Genomic DNA, 26,315 nt, shown 5'->3' on the forward strand with positions numbered 1-26,315 from the left:
CTCTTTGCTTTGGCATTTTAGTGGCTCCCTGGAGTCTAAAAGCTGCACTGATAAACACCCTTTTGTCAACATAAACTGCATCGGCACTGATACAGCTATGTAAAGGAGGAGATTTCTTCCTAGAGTAATCTAGGCTCAATATTCTTAATTTATTAACAGGGGGGCTGCAGAGGGTGTGAGAAACCTGCCGGGTACAAACCCTGCTCCGTCTAAGCCATGAGATTAGCATCCTGTTGAAGCTCTGGGCGCAGCGCGAATCCTTTCTTTTTTATTTTTTCCCCCCAATTTTATTCGTTGGAACATTAGATAATACAGCCACACAGTCCTTCATGATCGTATGTAAAGAAACAAGGGTCTACTGAAGGCTGGCGTGCTCGCACCGTGAAGGCCTGCGTCCCTCAAATAGGTGGGATTTTGCTGTTTAAGGTATTGTGTTATTCTCCCTACAGGTTTTTAAACAAGACGGGGTTAGCATCTGCTTGGAGCGGCCGCTTCTCTCTGGAATTTGGCGTTGCTGCAATTTCCCGTTCAGGCTGCGTTGCCTGGTGGTTAAAGTAGATTGTGAGACTTTGCAAAGTTGCTCGGGACTTGCTAATTGATACCGGGCAAATTGCCTAACCCCTCTCACTTTATCTATTTATAAAATGGGGATGGTTAAGGCCAGGCCAAAAAAAAAAAAACCCAAACACTTGCATAACTGAATTTGTGCAACTTTCCGCAAATCCGTGCCAACTTGTCACCAGTTCGCCGTGTTCCTGACTGCTCTTAATTCGCTGTCCTAAAATAGCGCCCTACATAAGCTATGATGCAGTCGGTGTCGTTCCCCCCACTTTGTGTCAGGAAACCACAACTTTGGGAGATAAAATCGCTTGAACCAGGGGCCCGGTGGGCAGCAAGGCGCGAGCCGAGCAAGGGGAGCGAGAACCGCTCAGTAGGGCTGATGCGAGCGGTGGCAGTCGGTGCTGCATCACTGACACCCCTCCACCTCCTTTCCCTTTTGAAGTGCAGAAAAAAGGTGTTTTTTCCCGGTGCTTGATGGGATTTTTGCATCTTTTGCAGCAGCAGTTGCGAGCCCCTAAAATAGCGCAATGTGAAGTGCCTTGTTTTTGGTGGCGCTGGTAAGGTTGGAGATGCTGCCTTGTTCAGATACAGAAACAACTTGCAAACTTCTCCGAGGGCAGTGTTTGCACCGGGCTGGCTTGTGTTTTATCATACGTCAATTACTTTCTGCAATATTAAGGTATCTTCATTAACACGCTGTTGAGGCCGAGTTTCAAAAGCAGCCTTTGTATTTCCTTAGCATAGGGCTTTTCTTAATCTTTTATGTGCCTTGACATCGCTGCAGAAAGGCTGAAGTTTTGGTGATACATACAAAAATGAAAGCATCAGTCGCTTTTTACATGCTGGTTGCTTATAAATATATATGACTGTAGATACCTACCTTACCAAGTGAGAGTCTGGGGAGAACAAATGTGTATTTATAGATCAAATACTACAATATAACCATCTAGTCTTTAAAGGGGGATTTTTTTTCTTCATTCTTGTTCTTCCTTAATCTTCCTTTTCTCTGGTGCTTTACCACCCTGCTGTGTTATCCACAGAAAACTGCTATTTTACCACTGCCTTTTTCTTCTTCTTGTCGGGCTTGATGAATCTTCAGTGCTCTAAAAGCCATAAGGTTTGCAGAAAAACACTAAGTACGACTGCAGCTTTTTGTGATGGTGACCAGYGAAAGAGATGCTTAGAGTTGTCTTCTGAAATATTTTCTGATTCTTTTCTTTTTCCTCCCTTTCCTTTTTTTTTTTTTTTTCCTTCTCTTAAGGAGGGGTATTATCTTGGCTGCCCCAGTTAAAACAGTTCTGGGTTGTTTGCAGTCAAAAAGGGTTTAATCTGCCCCCACGGAAGTTGGGAATTGCTGCTTTAGGATCTGATCCAAAGTGCACCAAACTCCGTAGGAGACTTTCTTACATTAGTAAGCTTTGGTCCTGGCTCCTAATGCGCACAGGGTGTCTTTTCCCTAGGGTAGCTCCCAACAGGAGCAGGTACCTAGGCTTCTTCCAATTAAGGTAGCACTACAATTTGTGTTGGCTAAAGAGAGATGACTTTTTTTAATAGCTGATTTCTAGATTTGAGTAAAACAGATTTACAACACCGTAGCGTTCTTTGACTCATTTTTATGGCAGCAATGATGCCTGTTGTGATTCAGTCCTGCCACAACATTTCTGAGTTGGTGAGTTTAAACCAGGTCTCTGTCTCTGCAACACTGAACAGTAGGAGGGGATATTCCTTTTAGCTTTTATTTGAGTGGCCAGAATAGCTTTGATGTCTGACAACTTAGATAACTTCATTAGCGGGAGTTGTTGTCTAATACTGCGTCTTTTCAGACGTTAGCCTGCAACTTCATTACCGCTGTTTTGCAGGGTGTATGCTTTGCAACACATGATATTTCTGCTGAAATAGGTAAAATTTGCCATATTTTCTGCAAAGCCTGTAGCAGCAGAACTCTCAGTTACTCCCTATTCCAGATTGGTTTTTGTTGCGGTGTAAATATTTTTTTAAATCAATTTTTTGAAGCAATATAGAAAAGATTCATCTACTGGACTACTTTCAGAGATATGAACCAAAAACAGCTTGGAAAAAAAAAAAAGAAAAAATCCTGCTGCTTGCACACAGAGGACCCTGGAGATGGGAAATTATTTGCTAGCAGCCTATGCCAGAAGTCTGGGACCTTTGGGCTCCTTTTGAATATCTGGCAGTAGCTGGATTCCCAGCAGTGGTGATAGCTGGTATTGCAAGCTAGATGCAAACATTTCTGATTCCTCCCGGTCCCTGGTGATGCGGTTATCACTGCCAGTCAGCCTCCCAGTTATCACTGTAGTGAGCCAGTATAAAATACAAGCTGTCAGATAAGAGGACAAGTGTAAATACCTTTAAGCTTTTGCACCTCTCTTTCAGTGCAAGTGCAACAGAAGTTAAAATCAAAGTAGATTGCTTAGACTTGCCCTGTTAAAACAGAAGAGACAAAACCACGGAGTTGTAAACCTTATTCCTTGTCCCTGTCATACCTCTCTAATTTCATGGCTTTCCCCCATTCCCGAGAGTTAAAAACCGTATGCAATACTCGGGCTTTGTTTTAGCCTTTCTGAGTATAATTTAGCAGGGGCAGTCACAGGAATCCYGTCAGAAATTGGTATTTGGGGGCTTGGGCAGACAGAAAGAGGCACAGATCCTCTCTGCCTCTTGGAAGCAAGGTTTACACCCTCACTCAAGTTTAGGATTTTAATTTACCACTTTACAGGTATTTCCTGAGAACAAGTACGTTCTTATCTTGACAGTTGGGACTTGGCTAAAATTGGTAAGATGACATTTGAGAAGACGTCTCAAAATCATGCCTAAAAGTGGAATAGCACAGGCTGGATGAACTGGCCTGTTTTACCCAATTGGAAATGAGTGCGATTGATTGGGAAAACATTGAATAAATCAACCATGTAATGGAATACAATCTAATTCCATTTAGGCTTTCTCCCAACCTCAAATGCTAGATGTAGGGGCACAAATCCAAAGTGGAATTTATAAACTCGCCTCCTGTCGGAGGTGAGATGCGGTGAACATGGTGTGCGCTGCGTAAAGGGCTTGTGTTTTTATTGCTGGGATGCTTTTGCTTTGAATGGTATTTCCTTTACCCTCAGAATGACTGCATGGAAACTCGAGGTAAGATGATACACACGATTTTAAATACAGCACATCACAATAGTATGCTGGTGGCACTTGGAAAAGTTTATTTAAAATAAAGATAATACTGATAAAAACTTTTTAGTTGCTCTTGTGTTTAGAAGAATAGGTCTTGCAAGACTACCCATAATAAGCAGTAAAGTGCAAATACCTTTGAGCTTTTTTTTTTTTTTTTTTGGAGTCTCTTTCAGCTTTGGGAGGGAAGAGGGGATGATGGATGTGTACATGGAAGATCACAAAGCAAAACTGTTGTTGCAAAAAGCAGATCTAGTGAGTTTTCAGGAAAACAGAGATTGCATTGACAGGAATATAGTGATCCATCTAGCCAATATTAAAATTGCAAGGTCAGCAGCAGTATGAGATGCCTCCAAGAAAGAGGATAGCGTAACACATCTGGAATAAACTGAACCATAACAAGAGGCATTTGCTGGTGCTTGTTTTAGCCTCATGACTTACTATGAAACCTTCTTTCCTTTACTGTGATTTTTTGATTATAAATGTCTAGTGTTTTAGTGAGTACTAAGTTCCTGTCCTGGAATGTCTCTAAGCAGAGTAAGCTGGAAACCATAGTTTGTTATTCTGAGTGATAATTTCACTGGTGTTTCTCAAATATTGAGGGCCTGGTGAAAAAGGACCCTTCACGCTGCTGAGGGGATGCAGAGGGGAGCTGGAGGCTGTTCTCGAGGGGATGCTGTTGCTTGCGAATCTGAAAAAAGCATCCTTTTGTAGCAGTTAATTCCCCAGTGAGGATGACGTCCTTAAGCCATCGAGCAACTTCATTGCTCTTCTGAATAAGTCTTGCAGTAGCAATTAACTGTGTCAGGCAGCTATGTTTTAACAGTTTTCAAACCAGGTGCAATGCCTAATGCATTATGTGAAATAACCCCTGAATTGAAGGGACTTATCCTCCAAGCCTATTCTCAATCTCAAAAGTCACATTAAAAACTGTGTAGATTTAGACCTATTGTTTGTATGTAATTAAAGAAAAAAATCAGTAGGAATAATTTTGAGTTATACAGAATGACCAGTTATAGATCTATAATTTCGCAATACAAAGGGGGTGTACTTTAGAGCAAGTTGGGAGGAAATACTTTTGCAGTTTATGTTTACAGTTTCCCTGTCACCTGATTCTTTTTTTCCCAAGGAAAGTCTCTGTCATCCCCTCTTGAATCATAACGGCTCGGTTGCCAAATCTTCTTTTGTAATGCTCTTCTCCGAACAAACGTTTTGTATCCCGTTGCCTTCCCAGCACAGCACTACTGCTGCTTACAGATCCTCTTTTCCATGTCGTCCGCAGTTGCCCAAAACATTCACATCGTCTTGGAAAGTATAGTCCTCGTTTAAAAGAATGACTTTAATAACGTTAACAGGGTATGCATGGGGCAGCCTCGAGTGTCCTTTGGTGTGTGCAAGTTGTCAGGAGGTGCTGCTCAATTCGGTCACCTTGCTGCTGCATTATGGGGAATAGCTTCTGGTGTCCAAGCTCAAAGCATTGAGCTTCTCGGGCATGGAAGGATTGCCAAGCAAAGCGTATTCTGGTAATACAGCAATACAATACAGTAATGGTCCGATACCTCCCGTTGTCAGGATGCAGTTATGTCAGTTAAATGTTAGGATCTCTAATAACTTTTTGCGTGCACGACTTCTTTGTTCAGAAAACTTTGCATTGCTATAAATATTAATYGTGGCTGTTGCAGGCACAAGAGACAAGAAGGTACTAGTTGAAGTTCAGTTATTTCATATATATATATCTATATATCTATATCTATCTTACACATGCATACACATATATTTTATCTCTATATATATATATTTATGTAGGTATATCTAAAAATAAATATCTGTTAAAGGCAGGTTTGCACAGTGGCAGGTCTGCTGGAGAGTGAGGATAAACTTTGATGTGAGCAGTGAGCCGTAATGGAAATGGAATTTTCCTCTCTACAGGCCAGGGCTGAAAACTCTGCTCTCTGAAGTAACTGAATGGTGGACCACAGTGTATTCATTTAGTAGTGTTCTTAGCTAACTGTTGATCATTCTTAGTTCGTTAGAAAACTCCTCATGTGTAACTTTATGGTTTAGTACTTAACAGATGGCTGGGAATATTTGGCCCCTGTATGGTGGGGGGAGCAGCCTGTCAATTTGCTCAGGACGTGTTCTTACTAAAATCTGTTTTGTTCCATTTTCAGACTTCGGTGTTAGCGCCTTTTTGGCCACTGGTGGTGATATTACGAGAAATAAAGTCAGAAAAACTTTTGTGGGCACACCTTGCTGGATGGCACCAGAAGTTATGGAGCAGGTGAGCTCTTCCCTAGCATCCTCGCAGCTGATCTGCAGGCAGACTTTCCTGTTGGCGGCAATGACCATGTTTTCTTGAATCTAATATGACTATTTTGCATCATGTAAGGCTTTAAAACCACAGGATTGTCTTAGGTTTGCTTTTTACAGCCAGGCATGGGGTATTTGGTGTTCAGTGGCTTCCTACCCTATTGCTTCTCTGCAGGGTCCTACTGCAGGTGAGTATGAGACAGCTCAGCCCTGGTATAAAGAAGAGTAACCTGCCCCTTCCCTCATGCCTAAACGTGAGGTGGGATTTAAGTAGTTCACATACATGGTAAATTTGCACATACACAGCAAGGTAACATCTTCTTCGGCACTTGCAAATATGGGAATTCAAGGGAGTTAATTGCAGCATATCTGAGTGGGGAGTTATTACAGTGAAACAGTGTGCAGTTGGGGAGTTTATTCAGCAGTTTAGTTTCTCTTGGCTTGTGAATATCCAGTTTGTAAATATTGAGGAATGCTTGCCTTCCCCCGCTCCCTCCTCTGCTCTTTTGGCTTGCTAAAAGATGTCATACTTCTTCCTGTTGGGTGGAGGTCTGTCGCTTTTTGTCCTCCACTTCTAGACTAAACTGTAGCAGCAAGCTTTGTCTGCGTGACTGCTGATGAAGGCCACCTGCAAACTTTGTTTAACATAAAGTGCTGTTGCCCATTTCTGAGCACGATCCACCGGCAAAATTCTGTTGCAGTCCCCACAAGGCATTTTGCAGCTAGCTACCGTTGCATTGATGTTCAGCTCACTCTAAAAATTATCCTTCAAGACTTTGAAAACGGTTTAAGAGCGAGCTGGACTCAGGGTTTGCTTTTTGGCATATGCACCAAGCAGAAACACTGCTAACTCTGAATGTCCTTCCTTTTTTCTTCCCCAAATGTTTGAAACAAAAATATTTTGGAACAGCATTGTTTTATTACAGCAAACCTGGCTTGTTACTTTTTTTCTTACTATTCGCCACAAAATATTTTGAGGTTTGGGAGAAATCTGAGTAAGGCCCTCACCCCTTAGTGAAGAAGGGGTTGTTTCTGATGGGAAACACTTAGTGTTTCCTAAGGAGACAGTTTTTCTAGGGAATTCAGTTTTTTGAAGGCTGTGAACATCTAACTTGTTGCAAGTATTAGATGGTAAGTAGGTATTTTGGATGCTCCTAAGAAATCTTTCAATGTCTGCTTATATCATCTTGCTCCCTTCCAGCAGGTGTCACTCTGAGCTGTTATATCTCATGTGGGAGGGAAAAAAAAAAGGGGTTGCTGTAGGTTAGCCTTCTTTATGTAGATATTATTGTCTCAATTTTGGCTGTTTTACCTCAGCATAGTTAAGTTCCTTAAATACATGGTACTCTGCTATTCTGTTTTTGAAAAAATATGCTTGTTTTGACTGATTTATGGAAAAAATAGTTGATGAGGAAAAATAAATGTTGTTCTTATAATTTAACTGTGGATTAGTGACTAATATGTCCTGGATAAATGTCAGAAAGAACAACTGCTACAGAAACTTCTGAACTTGCAAACTTTCATTTGCAGGCAGGATTATATGGTTTAATAAATACTAAACAGTTAAAATCCTGCTGGAGAATTGCACAGTGTATAAATCTACTGCCAGATTATCTGAAAGATAAAGCTAAGAACTGTGCCAAAGTTATTCTCAAAAACTAAAAAATACAGTGTGAGGAAACTTGAATTTATAAAAATCTATAGCATGTTTCCTCCTGTACTGTGTTTTTATAAATTCTATAAGGTATCTGTGCTTAGTTAAAATTATTTGAAATCCATTTGTAATTATGGCATCCATAAACTGCAGCACTTCAGGAACCCTTCCAAATGTTTAAGGCCTGTGAAAGTGATGCCTACAAAATTTGGGAAATTAGTGGAAGATACAGGACTCTTGCTATAATAAATTTTAATTCAGTTATAGTATCATTATGTGCAATCATATGAAAAGCTGTGGAAGGAGGGGGTTGGTTTTGCTTCTCAAAATTCAAGACCCTCTTAAAGGTAGCTTGGGCAACGTTTTTGGCTTCGTCGCAGTAGACATCTTTTTAAAGCTTGTTAATTTAGCTGAACACAGTAACCCTATTAGCTTTGCTCTGATTCAGTATTAATTTTTCCATAGTCTAGCAAGAAGCAATACAAACAGTTCTGTGCAGCCAAAGCTCTTTGATTTTTTTTGTAGCTCTCCTTGAAGTTAGTACACAATGTCTCTCTCCTGCAGTCAAGAAAGCAAGTGCCAAAATATTACCTAATGATAATGAGGAAGTAACTGCCTTGGCATGTGAAATATTTTTTCCTGTGCATGAGGGGAAGTAAATACTATAAATTTCCCTGAACAAGTCTGTGTTTAATCTCAACTGGAGAAACTACAATTAATGAGTGCAAAAATACAGTGGAGGGAAATATTACTCTACAGGCAGGAATGAGGGGCTTTTTACAGAGCTGGCGTGTACTTCCCAGTCCTGCAGATTCAGGATTGAGCTTGTTTGCAGTTGGATTAGTTAAGTGGTTGACTAAAAGCATAGTGAGGCATATATCCCAAGGGGATAACAGTCCATCTATTAACTGCGAGAGTTTCAGTATGCTGTTTAATGACTCTCTGTGTTGGTGTAGAAGTTGGAGCCTGGTTGAACCCAATGCCCTTTTACGTTCTACGCTTTGAGCGGCTCATGATACGGCAATCCTAGCCGCACAGTCCAAGACCATGATTTTCATCAGACTGTGACTTCTAATACACTTTCTGCTTGAAGATATAAGGAACTGGGATGGGGGGACAAGTGTTCTTTCCCATCTGCGCTTAACATTAGGGTGCTGGTCTTTCCAAATCCCTCTTGARAAATGAGGGGAAAGGACAAAAGGATGTGTAATAAACAAAGGCTAAAGAAAAGGATTGTAGTGCAGGAGAGCAAAAGACACACACGCTAACATCCTTTACTGTTTTTCAGGTCAGAGGATATGATTTCAAGGCAGACATCTGGAGCTTTGGAATCACCGCTATCGAACTGGCTACRGGGGCAGCTCCTTACCATAAATACCCGCCAATGAAGGTGAGTGGTCTTCAGATACTTGTGCTTGAGATACCATCAGTGCATCTGTGCACATTTTGGAGAATTTGGCCATTCTCTTGTTGAACAGTACTTGTACTTCTCAACTTACACTTGTGGATGTTCAATTTGTGTGAAGTCACCTTAAAAAGAAAAAGAAAGAAAAAAAAGACACCACTTAATGTTTCCTTAAACAGCACGTAGTTCTTATTTAGATCCTGAGACTTGCCAGGGTCACCATTCATGAGTATGGTGCTGCGTGCCTCAGTTCTGAAGCCTCTGAAGGCAGCAGATCTTTCTAGGGCTACACCTAATGATTCAGAACATCTTATCTGGCATCTAGTGAACTGGGACAGGGAGCCATTCCTTCTCCTGCATTGATAATCTTCAGAAATCCTGTTACCAGTTATCCCAAAAGGTTTTCTTTAACACTAGTACTGTTAATTACTGAACCTGGGTAGGGCTTTTCTGGGAAGTACCACATCAGTATGAAAATGCCACGGGAACAGCAACATTAGTATTTTATTGAAGCTAAGGTGGAGGAAACTTTTTTTTGTTGTTGTTTAAACACTGATGCTTCAAAAACCTTTTTAAGTATCTTGAAATCTGGATTGCCTCATGGTGATTTAGCTAATTTTCCCTGATTCTTGAACCAGGAGCCTCTTCCAACATATACTCTTCTTTCAGGGAGTCTGTATCTTAGTTGAGTCCACCTCATCAACTGGGGTCTGCAGCATCCTGCCTTCAAGTGAGCTTTGAGATCTTTCTTAGCCCCTTATGAGATCTGATGGGATCCTGCTTTGCTCGTAAAATTTTGAGCCCTTCTGTATTTTCCACCCTCTTGAAGGCCATTTTGCTTCTACTCCTGGATGCATACTCTGTCAGATTGAACAGGAGGGAGTGGAAAGCCCTTCAGAAAACCCATAGCCTTGTGGTTAGACTACTTACCTGGGCTATGAGGCTTATGGGTGCTAACTCCCTCAATTTTGGGCTTCTCTGGAGCAAGTTTTCCTATTGAGTGCTTGAACTGCTAAAGTGCTATGCAAGGTGGGCATCACCTCTCTAGGACCTGGATGCATCCCTGCCCATCTCTCAAATTACACTGGATTTGGGGGGTTCAGTAGCTCCTAAGAAATTAGAACAGGAACATCTGTATATGGCTTTAAATGCCAAGACTTTGCACTAGTTTAACTCTTGTAGGAACAGTATTAATTTTAAGACTTGCTTCAGCTCTGTGCAGAGATTTTTGAATAGCTAAGTAGTTTAGAAATGCAGTTAAAGATACAACCATATCTGTGACTGTGGCAAGCCAGTTAGGAGTTCAGGGAAATACTTTGATTTAGGTGCCACTGTTTTCATTGGTACTTCCTTCTGTGCTCTGATTCTTAGTAATGTTTTCCAGTAGCTTCTGCTTGCTGTTCTTTGATTATTGTATTTTGAATGCATGAGTTGCAACTTTGAATATGAAGATCACCTACTTAGTGCCATGTATTGTCATGTGGTGGAGAGAATTACTAATCTCCACTTGTATTGGATGTGAGTTGCAGTAGTGCAACCTGCAAGAGGGCTTTTGTCTTCTATCGAATGTAATTGTATTTCACTGCAGATTAATTTTGTTAGGCAGCAATATGTCCCATCCATTAAGTGACCCTCCAAGGGGGGGTGAGGGGGGGAAGCAGGGAATTCTATTGTAGACTCTTTAATTTCAGCTAGATTGATGGACTGTTGCTGCCCTAAGCAATATAGCTGTTGAAAGCTATTTAAATGTGCTCTGTGCTGCTTCCTTTTCTAAAAATAGGTTTTCATCTGTAAGTAGGTGACAAGTGAAAATGGAAATGAGTAATTTTCTCCCTCTCCTTCAGAATATCTGAGTGATGCAAAGGAAATAATCAGCTTGGCTTGATGGGTGCTTGTGTTAGAAAGGACTTCACCTGCTGTTGCAGTGCTACATGAAAGAGAATCCCTGCATCTTTTCATGTAGTCCTTCTGCTTTTACGCTAATTTTAATTTCTAGCTAAGAAATTTTGCATTTCGCTGTGCTTACACCTTTCATCGCACCCAACTGACCTGAAAGCGCATCCCAACCTTGCGTTTGGTGGCAGGCTGTGGGCTGGGAGCTGTGATAGATAGCAGCAGCTTGGTCCTTTGGGTAGAGGTTAGCCTGGCTTCCTGAGAAAAGGAGGAGGAGGTGACTCTCCCTAGGTCCTGTTGTGCGAGTCTTGAGCCTATCGCCCGACAGTCAGATTGCGGAGGCGTAAAGGCCTTGAAAATAATTGTTGCCACAAGTTTAGTGAGCATGGGTAGCGAAGACCCTGTAATTGCATTGAGGGAAAGGTAGTGAGGTGAGCTCTCACTGTCTGTCGAATGGGAGGTGGCAGCCCAAACTGTAAGAAAAGCTTCAGTCTATGTTCAGGCTACCCTCGGAGAGCCACTGTAATGAAACAGTCCTTATTGATTCGCCTGCTGGGTGAAAATGCTTGTTTAAAATATTGTATTCTCAAGATCTGCCTCTAACGAAGGCTGAGGAAAATCTCATTGCCAATAGATGTAATTCTTTTAGGTTTTAATGCTGACACTACAAAATGATCCTCCATCTTTGGAGACCGGTGTGCAAGATAAGGAGATGCTGAAGAAGTATGGGAAATCATTTAGGAAGATGATCTCATCGTGCCTACAGAAAGACCCTGAGAAAAGGTAAGAGTTGACTGCCAACATCAAAATAAACTTAAAAAAAACCCAACTCATATTCTGTTTGTAAAGCTGGTGTGCTCTGACTCAGCCTTTCAGTCACAGGGAACACAGCAGTCCTGCTGCGTGACAGCAAAGTCTCTTCGCTGTCCTTATTTTAAGGATAAATGTCTGGCACTGTGACTAGCTAGGACACACGTCTTCCTTTCGGGTTAATGAAAATGCATCCCAGTCTGCTACTCGAGTAGTACCCTTTTCTCTCTTGCCACCTCCAGCAGGTGATTGCAGTGGTCGTGTTTTGTTTCTAGTCGAAACAGCTCTGTCTTTGTAAATCAGAAATTGCCTGTTGGGCAATATGTATTTACTTGTGGACATTCTTGAACAAACTTTTTCAAATTTGCCAGTGCAAAGAAGGCTTTCAGTGTAGTTTTGACTTAATTATAAGTAATATCTGTTTTTTTCAGAAATTTATGAAATTTTACTCAACATGTTTTCATCGATACCAATTGCTTAAGTGACCTGATTCTGCCTTCAGTCTTTCTTGTAACAGTAGCTCGATTACTCAGTGTTAGAAATATCACTAAGGGGGTGGTGCATATGTTGTGGTTCCCGGTATAGCACTGTATCATTATGTATGGCATCATTTGAAGCTGCATGAGGGTCTAGCTGTCTATGGCACCGTTTAAAACCGCAGCGTGTCGCGTAGGGGAGCTCAGACACGCTTCTGTAGTGGAGAGGCATCGTGCTTGCCAGTCCTCAACAAAGCGGCTTGAAAGAAGCGTTCATCCTGCATTAAAAATAGTGCTCCTTAAAATGCAAAGCTAAAGAAACGAGCATTTCTACAGATCAGTTTTATCTTAATTTTCTTTTTTTCCTTGCTAAGCAAGCTAATTCTGGAAAGAGAAAAGTCCCTTCATAAAATACTAATAATGAAGATGTTTTTTCAGTTCCCTCTTGTGACAGATCTTGGAACAAAGGCTTCTCACGCACAGTGAGATGGGATCTGTCTCTTCTAACAAGCTTTGCATTTGAAATACTTAATGAATCCAGTTAAGTGATTGATAAATGCTGATAGCAAGGGTTTTTTTTCCCAGCTTGATACTTTCTCTCTCATTTTTTAAAGCATATCCTATCCCTGCAGGTTAGAATGTGCGCTGATGAGAATTAAACATAACATATTCAGTCGCTGCATGCCCCTTCTCTCTTTTCGAGCACCAGTAACATTCACTGCAATCACCCTGACTCTGAGAGCAAGAGGTCTGCCCTTAAAAAGCAGCTTGCAGAATGAGGTATACTTATGTGGGTGTATGGGTTGCCAAAGAGAATGAGAAGTTAGTGCAATTATTTTTCTTCATTGCTGTGCTGTAGGAGGGATGACTTTGTTAGCATGGTCTGAGTTGAAATAAATCCTGCGATAAATAACCTTTGCAAGTCACTAATCACCTTCTGTTACTATTTAAGCACAGTTTACAGTGGGGGAGATGCTATGAGCTTCTTCATATAGGCCCAAGACTTTAGAAAGCTCCTCTTAAACTGACCAAGGGATGGCTTTACTTTTCAGTATTTAATAAGTCTAACTTAAAGGAGAAAATAATTTAGACTCATTCCTTTTATACTAGGCAAAGGTTGATCATTGCACTTACATTTAATAGAGCGAATTACACATGTGTAATGAAGTATCTCCAAACTAGCTTTCAGTTGCATGCTGCTAGTACTGTGCTGTTACTGTAGTTGATGATCCTTCGCTTGAGTTCTCAGCAGACTGCTTCTGTGATCCTCACGCAGGCTCTAAAAGATTTGAGTTCAACATCAAAATGAGAACAACCCCTCCTCCCCTCCTACCCCCAAATTATTCACTGCCTTTTCGACAGAATAGGCTTTGATTGGACTGCACTGTCATTTAAGAGACTGGTGGTAGAARATTACTTGGAATACACTGGCTGGTTTTAGGGGAAGTGTGCAAGAAGCTGATGCCCGTATGAGATTGGTCACGTTATTTGCAAGCTGCAGCAACCTGGAAGACTGTTGCATTGAAAGGCAGGGTTTATAACTGCTTTCTCTACATCTGTTTTTATTGACAGACCAACAGCAGCAGAACTCTTAAGACACAAATTTTTCACAAAAGCAAAGGTAAGAAAACGCTTCCTAAATTGATCCGTGCCGAGGCGGTGGGGAGGACTTGTCTGAAGTATGATAAGTATGGTGAAAATTTTATTGGCATGAGCGTAGGATGGCCGTTTCATTTAAGGCCAACATAGCTGGGTGCATTGAATGGGTCATTGTGAAGGGGCAGAAAATGAGACGTCTATTCTGTATCTCCTTGTGTATACTGCTATTAAGAGGAATTATCTAGAAATTCTTGAGCATTTAAATGTCTCTCAGTGGGTTTTGGGGTTTTCGCTTCTCTTGTAATGGTGCCATTCTGGCTGCGTGTCCAACCATAAAGGTCTCTGTGGCAATAAATATAACTTAGATTTTAGAAACTTCTATAATCAGTCTGTAGGCAAAGCAATGAATAGGGCCTACTGTGCGGGGGCTTACTTAACACTGTTTCACCCTGTACTGCCTCGTGGAAAGTGAAGATCCTATGGTACAAAACAGTAGAAAACTCCCATTTCTAGCCTTGATGGGTAGATTGCAGCGGACTGGCAACAAACAGCATTTATGTGCTTCCTGCCGGGAGTTTAATGTGTGAGGTTTTTTTGGGAAGAGATGAACAGAAATAGTAAAGGGGAAAATTTATATTTGCATGGGAATGAGGAAGTGTGGTTGCTTATTTTTTCATCTGTGGCATGTTTGTGACCTTAAAATACATGGGTTTTATGGCAGAACACAGGTTAAATTGTCAAAAAGATACCTGATACTGGGGATGGTACAGTAGCTTTAGCAATTAATGAGAGTCGTTTTCAGCTCACACAGTAAGGTGCTTAAATGGAAGTGTCCATATCCAGGCGTCTATATAGGAGCTGGGTGTCCTATTAAAGTTGACAGAGATCTAATAAATGCAGCCAAGGAAGTCTAGAATGCGATCCAGTTTACCAAATGTAGGAGTTTGCTTTAGGCCAAATTTAATTGCCGTCTGGGCTCTTGACGGGTATTAACTAGGTTTTCATTGACCTTAATGGGATTTTAGGCAACTGAAACTGTCCGCGTCTGTACGCTGCGTGCACGCAAATGCATGTGTGGTGTTCAAAGTGGCAAGGAGATGGCTTACGTATTGCTGACCTTTCTCCGTTTGGCTGATACTAGTTTCAGTTCATGTTATACTTCATTGTGTATAAAATCTCCTTYGCTCTTTCATTAAACTGCTGCAGAGTAACACATTAGCATATGTGGTGATAGAAAATTAACGTTATGGTAAATGAGGCAATACTTAAACCAGCACCCCAGGCAAAAATGTATGCCAGTGAACACCAAGTGTTAAATTACTTTCAGACTTCGGCTGGCTGCCAGGCTGACAGCTGTAATTTGAAGACAGGAGAGTCCAACTTTAATATGTTTATATTGAACTACATATAAATGCAGTGTATATTGTATAAAAGTATCTCTTATTTATGCTGAAAGGCGTATATCAGAACGTGGTAGCATGTGTCTTGAGGCTTTCCACCCTATGTTCAGGGAACCATCGAGGGGCAGATGTGGGAGAACTTCACAGGCAGGAGACAGCCTGGCAGTGGGACTTTCCAGCCACGCTGGCGTGGTGTGGACTATCCCGCTGGCTCCCAGTGCTAACGCTGGGGTGCCAGCACTAGCCTGCTTCCTCTCCAGCTCCCAGTTTGGATCTGCAGTCAAGCTGTTTGAAAACGGTATGCTCAGGAGGCCACGTGTCAGCCAGAGCAGCTTGTTAAAGAGCAGATTTAATATAATAAAGCATCACAGCAGGATCCCAAGATTTAATCTGTTGTGATCACCACGTTCACCTCTTCTCTGAACATCACATGTGCTGTACGTTTCTTGAGCCACATTGTAACTCTGGCTGCCGCAGTTCCTGGGCCTTGTTACGCCTGTGTGTTGGGGTTCCTGCATCCTGCCCCCCCTTCCCAAAGAAGTAGCTAGATCCAGGTGTTGCAGTAGCTGCAAATAGGAAGAATGCCAAATACCTCGTTAAGATGTCAGATACTGTGATATCCTAAGTCCAGCAATGTTCTGCAGTAAATCAGATATACTTTTATACAGCTTCTTGTTAATTCCTTATCACTTTACAGAGGAAAAGTGCAATCACTGACTTATAAAGTATTTGGAATGAAACATCATAAACTCTAGTCTAAAGGAAGAAAGGAGTGCATTTCCTTTTACAGCTCTCTCTCTCTCTCTCTTTTTTTGTTTTTTAACAAATAAGGTATGCAAAACACTTTCTATTGAAAATAGTTTGTGAAACAGTTTTTCATTATCAGAAGCACTTAAGGAACCAAAAGGCATTTTCAGCAATGCGAATGTTTGGCATTTTTTCTTTTGCAGAATAAAGAATTTTTACAAGAGAAGATGTTGCAGAGAGCACCAACAATCACTGAAAGATCCAAAAAGGTACTGAAAATCTCATGGGCTTTGTTAGGTGTTAGTTGTACTAGTTTCTGTGCTTGTGTTCACATTTTTAATGAGCAGTATGGTAATGCAGCATTTTCTAGATATAGACCTAAACATCCTAATAAAATCCTCAAACATGCTGGCAGACTGAGCACAAGCTGAAGATGCTCTTGTTCTACTTTTCCTTAAAAATAAAGAAAGAAAGAAAGAAAGAAAAAGTCAACTTCATGTAGCCATTCTGTCTTTGTGTTGAGTAGGTCCGGAGAGTCCCAGGTTCCAGTGGACGCCTTCATAAGACTGAAGATGGTGGTTGGGAATGGAGCGATGATGAACTAGATGAAGAAAGTGAGGAAGGCAGAGCAGCAATTTCACAGCTCAGGGTTGGTTCTCAAGCTTGGTGATAGCTCTATTGTCTCTTTTGTTTTCTAGGCTTGGGGGCCTTGTTTTAAGTATGATATGCAGTAAGTTTTGATGATCCCTTCCCTGAAGAGTTTGCAGCTGAACCAGAGAAATCAGACTGAAGGTTGAAGAAAGTCTATTGAACTCTTTTCTGTAGTTATTCTGGGGCACTGCTGGTCTCAGTCAGGGATACTGCGTGTGATTGGGAACACTAATTCAGATGACCTGCTCCCAGTTCAGAATACTACTAATTCACTTGAGCTAGTAGGATGTTCTCTTGGTTTTAGCGGGTTTGATGATGATGACTGTTTGAGATGCTTTCTTCTGGAAGTATCAGGAGAGGTTTTGTCTTACTGCCAGCTCCAGGATGGAACTGAAATCGATGGGGCCTATGCTTGCAGCTGAAATCCAAAACACATAAGGCCTAGTTCTGTGCTGTCAGCTACCCTGAAATCTAGTAGTCCTAGTAGAAATGTTAAGGCGCTCTTGTAGCTGTAGCACTTTAACAAAGGATGAATGTTGGAACAGGTAGGTCTCAATTCAGTTACCTAAATGTAGATGTATATTGCCATTTCAGAGGCACCCCACGCAAATGTGACACAAATCTTTGGGATACCTGCCCCTTTATAGGGGCCAGGTGGGATGCCAGGACACCTTAGACCTAACTGCATATCTCTGTTTAGGTAGTCAAATTCTACCCTAGATGTCTGTCTTCTGCACTGGTGTTGAGTCATTTTCTTCAGCCTGAAGACTAAAGGATAGGAATGCCTCTGCACCTATAGCATTTGATCCCTTATAGAACAGTCGTAATACTCAGCTTTTTTGCTCTCTGCATTTGAAGTTTTGAATTCACATTAGAGCAATTGCTCTATGTGCAATTGAAAAAATCCTAAATCATTCATCTTCTGTTACTCAGTAAATCTGTGTAATGGCATGCAGTGCTGTCATGTTTCCCCGGCTGCTTGCATCATCTCTGATAATGCAGGCAAAAGTAAATTAGAACTAGTATATTTAACCACATACCCAAAGTCATCATATTTGTGCCTTAATTAGGTAAACCTCTTTTAATGTTTGTCTTATTTCCCTTCTGTCTGTTCACGTTTTTCCCTAGCTTACCTCTGCTTGCCATGTATCCGAGTTAGTTGTTAACCATGGGGCAGGACCAGTGTTTCCGTACTTGTCTGTACACTGTCTAGCACACTGTGATCTTTCAGACAAGCTTTTCTAATTATTCCTTGAGGCATCCGGGTACTCCTAGATATGAGCTTTGTGCCTGAAAGAACAACGCTAAAGCTGTGGCCTGCAGATGTGGAGTGTAGCTGTTTATCTCTGGGAGCAATGCCACACTTTTCATCTTGCCTGGTAACTGTCAAGTGAAGGCTTGACACATTGGGACGTATTTCAGGCTTTACCTTTCCAGCTGCATGACTTTTTTTTTTTTCCTGACGCTATCCGTACTTAGTCACTGTGAAGGAACTGTTCCTTCCCTTCCTGTCCACAGGGCTTTTTGCAACTTGCTCTTATGAGAATAAGACCTCTTACTTTTTTTTCCTTTGGAGGCCTCTGGGTAACATGTTACAAATTGGTCTGACCTGCACTGGTTAAGTTAGTGGCATTGGTTAGCGCATAAACTGGCATCAGTTTAGTTGCATGATGAGGTTTTTGTTCTTCTGTCAAACTCGTGCTGTCCTAGACCTGTCTTTTAGACTACTATGCAGAGAAGAAACTTTTTTTTTGTTAATCCCAGCACAGACCAAGCCTTCACACCTGTGCATCTCCATGCTGTAATTGAACCTCTTGGAAGTCAAAGCTACAGACTCTCGTAATTGCAGGGTTTTTCAATGATCCTTTCCAGTGATACTGGCAATCGCTTCTAGCTCATGTGAAATGACTAATGCATGTTATCTTTGTTTTGCTGATAAGCAAAGATTGGTCATATTGTTTTGACTGAACTTTCCCCTGTATTACGCTGATCTTCTTTTATGTTGCACTGCTGAACTTGTGTACAACTGTCAATTATCTGCTTTTTAATGGAGGGCATAGCATAATGCAGAGTTCAAGGGCAGGGAGAGCAGGCAAGGAGTATTTTCTGTAAAGCAGCACATGTACAGCTAATTTTCAAGCTTTAGTGTGGTTTAAGCAAGTTGGTTTGCAAACTGGTTTCCTAGGTATATGAAAAGAATTTGTTTTCTGGTGAAATTCTGCAAGATTTGTGCTGCTTATTGTTTTCTGTAAGACTTGGGTAGCTTAAAATGGATTTTTACCATCTCAATGCACTTAAATCCAAGCAATGTGATCTGATCTAAGTGGTCTTCAAGAGTGCTTGATTTCACTATGAGTTAACAATTATAACAGCTTATACATTGTGTGCTACCGTGTAGGTGCAAACTGCAAGTCCTGAAACAGACAGTATGTTTCTGGGTATTATGATTAGGTTGCCAACGAATCGTGTGGCTTCACTTTTTTATACATCTTAATTGGTATACACAATTTGAAAAGAGTTGCATAGACTTTATATGTTCAGTATCGTTTTGACAAGTCCTTGCTAGTCAATAAGTTTCACTTTTGTCCATGCAATGACAACTTTTTTCTTTGTTTTTAGTCTCCCAGAGTGAAAGAATCTGTGCAGAATTCTGAGGTAAGTTACAACTGCAAATGGCTTTCCAAAATAATGACTCCTAGTCATTGCCATTGTCACAAGGATATGTTTTTATTAGACTTTGAAAACAATACTGTGTGAACTAGAAGCTAGTTCCTAGCTAAAGTCTACTTGAAAACCTCCCTAGAAAATGAATCATTGACCATTTCATGCCAAAAGGTCTTTCTAAGTAACTTTAGGGAATATCTTTTCAACTTTTGCCACAGCAAAAGTCTGTGTTAKAAAATAGTCAGTCAGTCCCAAGAACAATCTGAACAAAGCAACAGTCTTCTGATTTCCTTTAAAAAAAAAAAAAAAAAGTCTTTAAAATTCTTGGTCTGATCCACTGGTTTGAACCTAAGCTTGAGACTGTGAAGCGAGTCTGTAGTAGTACATGATAGCAAACAAAGCTTCGATTGCATTTTATAATCTGCCTTCAGTCCTGGCACTGTCCTATATTTTTTACATTAAGAATATTAGTATATCTTTTATTTCAGTGATAGAAGCTGCTTATCTTACAGAGACTGTGCTGTCTTTCCTTTCCATATCTGTGTGGAAAGGTAAATAGAGCTATCTCCTAGAAATTAGTTTTGGGTTAGGCTGTCTTGTTCTAACTTCATCCGTTTCCAACGGTTGATTGATTATAAAAGAAGATCTCAAGTAAGCCTACAGTCAGTTCTGGTTCTGTAATTTTAAATAAACTCCAAATGGAAAGAAAAACTTGAAAATTAGAATCTCTCTGGGATGAGCTTTCCCATCATGATGCATCCCTTAACACGTTGTAAATTGAAGGACTAATGTTACAGGTTTTCAACTTCCAAAGCAAGTTGCACTTCCTATCGTTTAGTGCAAGTTGGAAGGCACACTGAACAAGTGCCATCAAACTCACAGTTCTTTGGCTGCCATGACGAAATCAATTTATTCTGAAAAACTCAAGAGAGAAATAAGATTTAACTTTCATTTAGCTCTTTTCCCCCGCACCCCAAATTAATTGTATATGGTTTTTTTGCAAGGGACTAAGTCCAGTCCTAAGCAGTCTTGTCTTGTGTTTTGAAGAACTTGCATTCTGTCTGAATTACTTTTCAATTAAATATCCATAGTGCTCCGACTCTGATATTTGTTTGAAAACAGATAAATTATCAACAAATATTTTTATGCTTTGCTATGCTGTATTCTCTGAATGGAACTTCAAATCAAAGCAGAGTTGCTGTGGTTTGGTTGTGTGGCTGCTAGGAAATATCAGTAGGACTCAGATTTTGAGAAATGGGAAACTACAGGATACAGCACCCTTCCAAGCTAGGGGATGGTCTGCGTGCATCCAGCTTTGCTAGCTGCAGTGTGTAATTTTTGGTCAAGATATATAGTCATGCTGCTATGGTGGTTTCTTGTCCTTCCTTGCTGGTGAGTAAAGCTGAAAGTTTCAGGGAGTAAGAGTCCTTGGGGATGAGGAAAGATGAAAACTCTTGAACACCAACTTGGGATCAGTCTTAGTGTTTTGGAGGCCCGGGAATGCCTTTGGCACTGCAGTTAGTTTTAAGTGTTTTATTTGGCTAACAGGTACTTTATGGAAAGCAGATGCTCGAGTCTGAAGTCTGTTAAATTTCTTTTCCCATTAACATACCTTTTTGCTTGCAGCTGTTCCCATCAGCTGAGCCCCAAGGTCCTTCACTCAATATTCCAGCACAGACACCTACTCAACTACCTCAGGCAGCAGGACAAGTACCTGCGCAACCTCAAGCTGCTGTCCCTCCACCTAGTCAGGCTYCTACAGCAGCACCGGCAGCAGCCCAGGTAAGATTAGAAACTCCTCCTACCAGCTTTCAATCTTGCACTTCACCTTTCTGTTCAAGACTGTTATGCTAAGATGAACTAAAACCATGAAAGCTGCTCATCTGGAGTTGTATTAGTGCTGCTGATTACATAGATGTGACAGCAGGCCTGATGGCTTGCCAAAGGATGATGGGCAGTGTGGACTCAGCTGCTTTCATTCTCGTTCTGTGTGCAGTGACTTTTTCAGCTTTTCAGGGAGTGTACTCTACCTGACTTTAGGCAAGGGTAAAGGCAAGAAGAAGGGGAGTCTCATTTGAGTGTCAGCTGCTTGTTCCTGCTGTCTTAGGTGAAGTATTTACAAATAGGCTCTGACCGTGCCTCTTGGCATCAGAGTCTACCAGATAAGAGCATGGGGAGAAAAGCTAGAGAAAGAAACTGGAAGATGCAGGTTCTTCAGGCATCAACAGAGATACAGGAGGCCTGGATTAAAACTGTCTTTCTGTTGGTTAAGAATCACAAACTCCATCTTTGGGAAGCTCTAAACCTGGTGGTACTTCCAAACACTTCCATTTCAGGCGGGGAGGACAGGATGGACCTTTGAGGGGAAGTACAGGGAATATAAAAGCTTGACAAGTCCCTCTTTAATTTTTATCTGTGTCATCCCAAAGTGTTCGGGTATGGATCAAATAGGCAGGCCTACCAAATTCAGGAAAGAACTCCTGACTATGTTAAGGGAGAAAAAAGGCCAAACCGAATCATTACTAAAATACTTGGAATATGTCTTGCGGTTGGCTACAGTAAAGCACTGCAGAGTTTGCCAGACTCCTGAATGATGGAACCTCTTTATAAAAGACACTAATGTTCATACTTGGTGAGGAGGGGCAGTTGCTGTTGGACGGGACCAAGCTACTGTGATCCATTGGCAGGCCAAGGGCAAGAGGCTTGGCAGTGCTGGTCAGAAAATTAACTCTTGGGCCTACTCCTTCCTAGAAGCATTTCATAACTTTTATTTTAAAGAAAGATATGTATATCACTTCACTGCAGTCAGCTCATGTTCCTGTTTACAGAACCATTATAGACAGCACATTAGTCCTTAAACAAAAATAGTGAAGTTGGGGACTGACATATTCTTGGCTACATTAATGCTTAAATCAAACCCTTTCAGATCTTTTGAAATAGGGCCAGTGACTTAATCCCTGAATTTTATTCAACAGTTGAAGCAGCAGTAGGCCAGGAATCTCAGTTCAGTAAATCAGCATAGCAGTGTGGCATCAATGGAAGTGATGGAAGTGTTTTGATTTGCCCTCGTAGGGTATCTTGCTTCCTGCCACTGGTGCCCACTACCTTATTTGTTGGTGGTTTGTCCTAAGGTGAACTGCATACCTCTGTGTCAGTGTGGTGCTCTTTATAGCCTTCCTCTGGTTCTTGCAGCTTGGTTGATTACTGTTTTGCAGATCTGTGGGCTTCCCTGTGGGCCCTTGTTTGTTTTCACTGACCTGGGAATGCTTTTGGCTTTAATTTAAACAAGACTGTGGTCAGTAGCCCTGAGCTGAATCATTGGAACAAGAAGAGCAACAGATGAAGTAAAAGGGGTTAATTTTTCTCTCATGGAAAAAAAACAAGTGATCCAGATGATTAAAAAAAAAAGAAAAAAGTACTTGGTTAAGATTTTCAGGCTGAAATTATCAGCCTAGCGTGCTGTCTGCCTAGTTACTGCAGATTTAAAACCTCTGGATCAGCATGTGCAGTACAGATGACTTGCACAATGGAAGAGCGACCAAACTTCTTTCTGTGCGTGAAGTCTGATTAACAATTAGCCCTTTCCTGAAAGCATCACAAACACTATAAAGGTGGAAACCTCCTGGATCTTTCTTGCTGGAAATCTCCTGCTGTGAACAATATAAAATGCTGTGACTACAGACGCCAATTAATCGGAAGTAATTTAGAAGGGAAAAATTGCTACTAGATGCTCTCAAAAAAAGCCTTTGATTTCACTAAAATTAATTGAGAGTATATGCTAATCTGCTGGTTAATTTTTTTCCTCAGTGCTCTTCACATTTGTGTGAGATTTCCAAAAACAGATGTTTAGAGCAAGGATTAAAACACAGGATGTCTTGAAACTGCCGTGAGTGCCACCAAACCTTAATTTTTTGAGACAAAGCAAGCAGTCTCTTTATACTTTAACACCTCTTATGGTGTCCTGCTGGTTTGGCATTTCTCAAAGTCAAATACTTTTTCTCTTCTTTAAAAACAAGTGCAGAGAGAACTGCCTGAATAATTACAGTTCAAGGATAAAGTTCACCTGTTTGACTGTCTTGTTTTCCATGGTAGTATCATAATTCCAGTGATGTATGAAACTTCTGTGATATTTCATATTTATAGTTGATCAAGGTTATCTCTAGTTTTAAGACTAGAGAAAGGGAATATTAACTTGCTTTAAAATAATCTAATCCTGTTGCAGGCTCCACCTGCCCCTGCTGCAGCCCCGGTACAAGAAGATACGAAGGTCCCCATCAGCCTTGTACTAAGGTTAAGGTAAGGACACAAAGGACTGACCTGCTCTGTGAAAGTAAGCCTTTGTAGGGAAGGCCACTTGAAGATTTTGTAGCACATCTTGCCATCTGTCCTTTTAATTAAAAGGGTGATGGTGGTATATTTTTTTGCCAGCTCAGATTTTGCCCGGTCTTCCAAAACTGGGACCCAGAAAAACAGTTTTTATCTGACCTACCTCTCCAGTTTGGCAAGAACTGCAAATTGAAAGAGATTTTAATATTTGTTTAAGTCTTCCTAAAATCCAGTGGGGTGAACARGAAGGGATTAGGGATCCTGGCCTTTTGCATCATCTGCCTGTTCAGGCACAACTTTATAGACTTTGGCCAGTTCTGAGAGTGCAGAGCTTTTASCTAGCTCAAGACATGGATTCTGGTTTGTGTCCTGAGGAATATGGAGAGAAAGGATTCTAAGTGCTCTCTACCATCATTACACATATTRACCTTTCTGATTTAAGGAATCTGCCTCTCATCTCCTTAGACATCTTGGTTGTTGATAGGCATTGGACTGGAACTTCTGAGCATCATCTCCTAGTCATTCCTGGACAGTCATGTAACCTCTGTGTGCACCTACAGAGTGAGTTAGTGCTTCCTTCTTCCAAAGGATGTGCTCCAAGGATAAATCTGGCAGCTATGAGTTGCGGAGGCAGTGGAACGATGTGGCCTTACACCAGAGAGGTGGCCATCATATATACTGAGCTTCAGCCTGCTCAGACTGTCAGGTTGACAGGCAAACTGTTACGGAGAACCCTGCTTCCAGGCACAAACCCAGGTCAAAGGTTTCTGCCCTTTGAGGGGGAAGGGTGCATTGAATTCACTTCTCCTCACAGACTGACTCTTCAATGACAGCGCTTTCATCGGGACACTGATCAGTGAAATGGAACAGCCTCTTCTATATAAAATTTTCTTCTTTCCGCAGGAATTCGAAAAAAGAACTCAATGATATTCGTTTTGAATTTACCCCAGGGAGAGGTGAGCTGGTGGGGAATGCCAGAGTGTGAAGGTGGTTTTGGTGAACGGGGACCCTTTGTTTGGTGTTGTGCAGATGTGTGTATGGAAACACTGTAAGAGGGTCTGTCCACAGCACACTCACTCGCTTCCTAAAGGCCTTGGGATTTCTAGAGCTTGCCTTATGGTCAGGCTGATCACGAGCACTTGGAGCTCGTGCTTGGAGCATTAAGAGACCCCTTTTGTAAAACTGCCATGGCTATAATTAAGGTACAGCCCTTTAATGAATTCCAGCTCAGGTTGACACACAGTTCAAAGCTGTCTCACTGCAGTGCTTTAAGCAGTAGTCTAGTTGGCATAAAAAGGAACGAAGGTATGCGGAGGTCTCCTTCCTTGCCCTCTGTGGCTTTTGTCCTGTTTTGAAAACAAGGGTAGCTCAAACGTGAATGACTGAAGAACCTCTCAATGCAGATATTGTGGTTTGCTGGGCTGATGCCCTCCACGYGGAAGGTCTGTTTCCCCACAGGGTCACTGAACTGCCACAGAGTAGCTAACACAAATGGTGTCCCCCTTGTATTGCTGAGAAGATATGGAAGTTTGGAACTTAAGTTAGATATCTGACTTGCAACAGGTAGTCCTTTAGGCTGCCTCACTACACAATCAAGGAGGCATACATCTTCAGTGGGGTGCATTTAGTCATCTGCCCTGAGTTGAGTGAATGGACTCCCTTCTCCATTGACTTTGAAGGGAACATGAGCACCTGAAGTCTTTGAGAAAGCTAAAGACTCTGCCCATACAAAGTATAGAGTAGCCTAGGTATTTGTAGATACAAGGGCAGAAAAGAAGCAGGTCTGGAATTTCACAGTCCTGTGACTATTTGATACCTTTTTCAGCTCAGTAGAGACAGGCTTTTTTTGGTCAGTATTAGAAAAATGAAGTCTGAAAAGAAAGACTGCACCCTGTGTACACGCTAGTATCTGTCTCATGTAAACTTAATATTCTTGCTGTTTGGCTGATACAGGCTTAGGTTTCTGTGCRATACCATAATCAGCTGGACAATTTTCTTTTATGTAGTGACTGGCTCTTGTGTTTCTCCCCAACAGATACTGCTGATGGTGTATCTCAAGAACTCATTTCGGCAGGTCTTGTTGATGGCAGAGATCTGGTAATAGGTAATTACCTATTATTTTTTCTTCTCTAACAATTTGTCATTTTTGTATGTTTAAAATGACCTGATTTGTGGGTACTAGGACAGTTCACTGTGGCCTTGGTTCTCTACCCCAATGGCTCTACAAAACTGCTGTTAATTCTAGTGGCAGTTCTGTACCAGTATGTTTGGGCCCCCCCGTCCACACAAATATCATCTGGTTAGAAACTTTATGAAGAAATGTTCCTTGTAATGAAACATGAAGCCAAATCAATGCATATGTCTTCTCCCTGAGCTGAAATCCTTAACTTTTCCTGTCTGACAATATTAGTTAAATTGACCTCATCTGACATATATGCACTGCCAAATTACTGCACAAGCCTGTACTGCTTACAGGTTCTGCGCAAGAGAGGTCTGGGACTGGAATCAGCCAGGCTTTTTATTTTAGGTGTTGGAACTCATTGGTAGGGCTGAGGAGGGAAGTGTGCTGTGCATGTGATGCAGTTGGCTTAAGGCAGCAGCACGTGTTGCTGCACTGCAAGCACGTTTGAATA

At 41.4% G+C, this 26,315-nt stretch overlaps 1 protein-coding gene across 2 annotated transcripts in view; it reads left to right on the forward strand.

Moving 5' to 3' along the window:
* Nucleotides 1-26,315, forward strand: part of OXSR1 (oxidative stress responsive 1) — a 38,656-nt gene that overhangs the window by 8,279 nt on the left and 4,062 nt on the right. For both annotated transcript variants that reach the window (XM_026091576.1, XM_026091575.1), the window contains exons 3-13: nt 5,919-6,028; nt 9,000-9,101; nt 11,659-11,792; nt 13,868-13,916; nt 16,245-16,310; nt 16,568-16,690; nt 19,312-19,347; nt 20,983-21,138; nt 23,579-23,652; nt 24,586-24,638; nt 25,718-25,786. In XM_026091576.1, coding sequence (XP_025947361.1) covers nt 6,005-6,028; nt 9,000-9,101; nt 11,659-11,792; nt 13,868-13,916; nt 16,245-16,310; nt 16,568-16,690; nt 19,312-19,347; nt 20,983-21,138; nt 23,579-23,652; nt 24,586-24,638; nt 25,718-25,786 — 886 coding nt within the window. In that variant the 5' untranslated portion in view covers nt 5,919-6,004. The remainder of the gene's footprint in view (nt 1-5,918; nt 6,029-8,999; nt 9,102-11,658; nt 11,793-13,867; nt 13,917-16,244; nt 16,311-16,567; nt 16,691-19,311; nt 19,348-20,982; nt 21,139-23,578; nt 23,653-24,585; nt 24,639-25,717; nt 25,787-26,315) is intronic.

Source organism: Apteryx rowi, unplaced genomic scaffold, assembly GCF_003343035.1.
Source record: "Apteryx rowi isolate R43461 unplaced genomic scaffold, aptRow1 scaffold_91, whole genome shotgun sequence".
In the NCBI taxonomy this organism is placed as follows: Eukaryota; Metazoa; Chordata; class Aves; order Apterygiformes; family Apterygidae; genus Apteryx; species Apteryx rowi.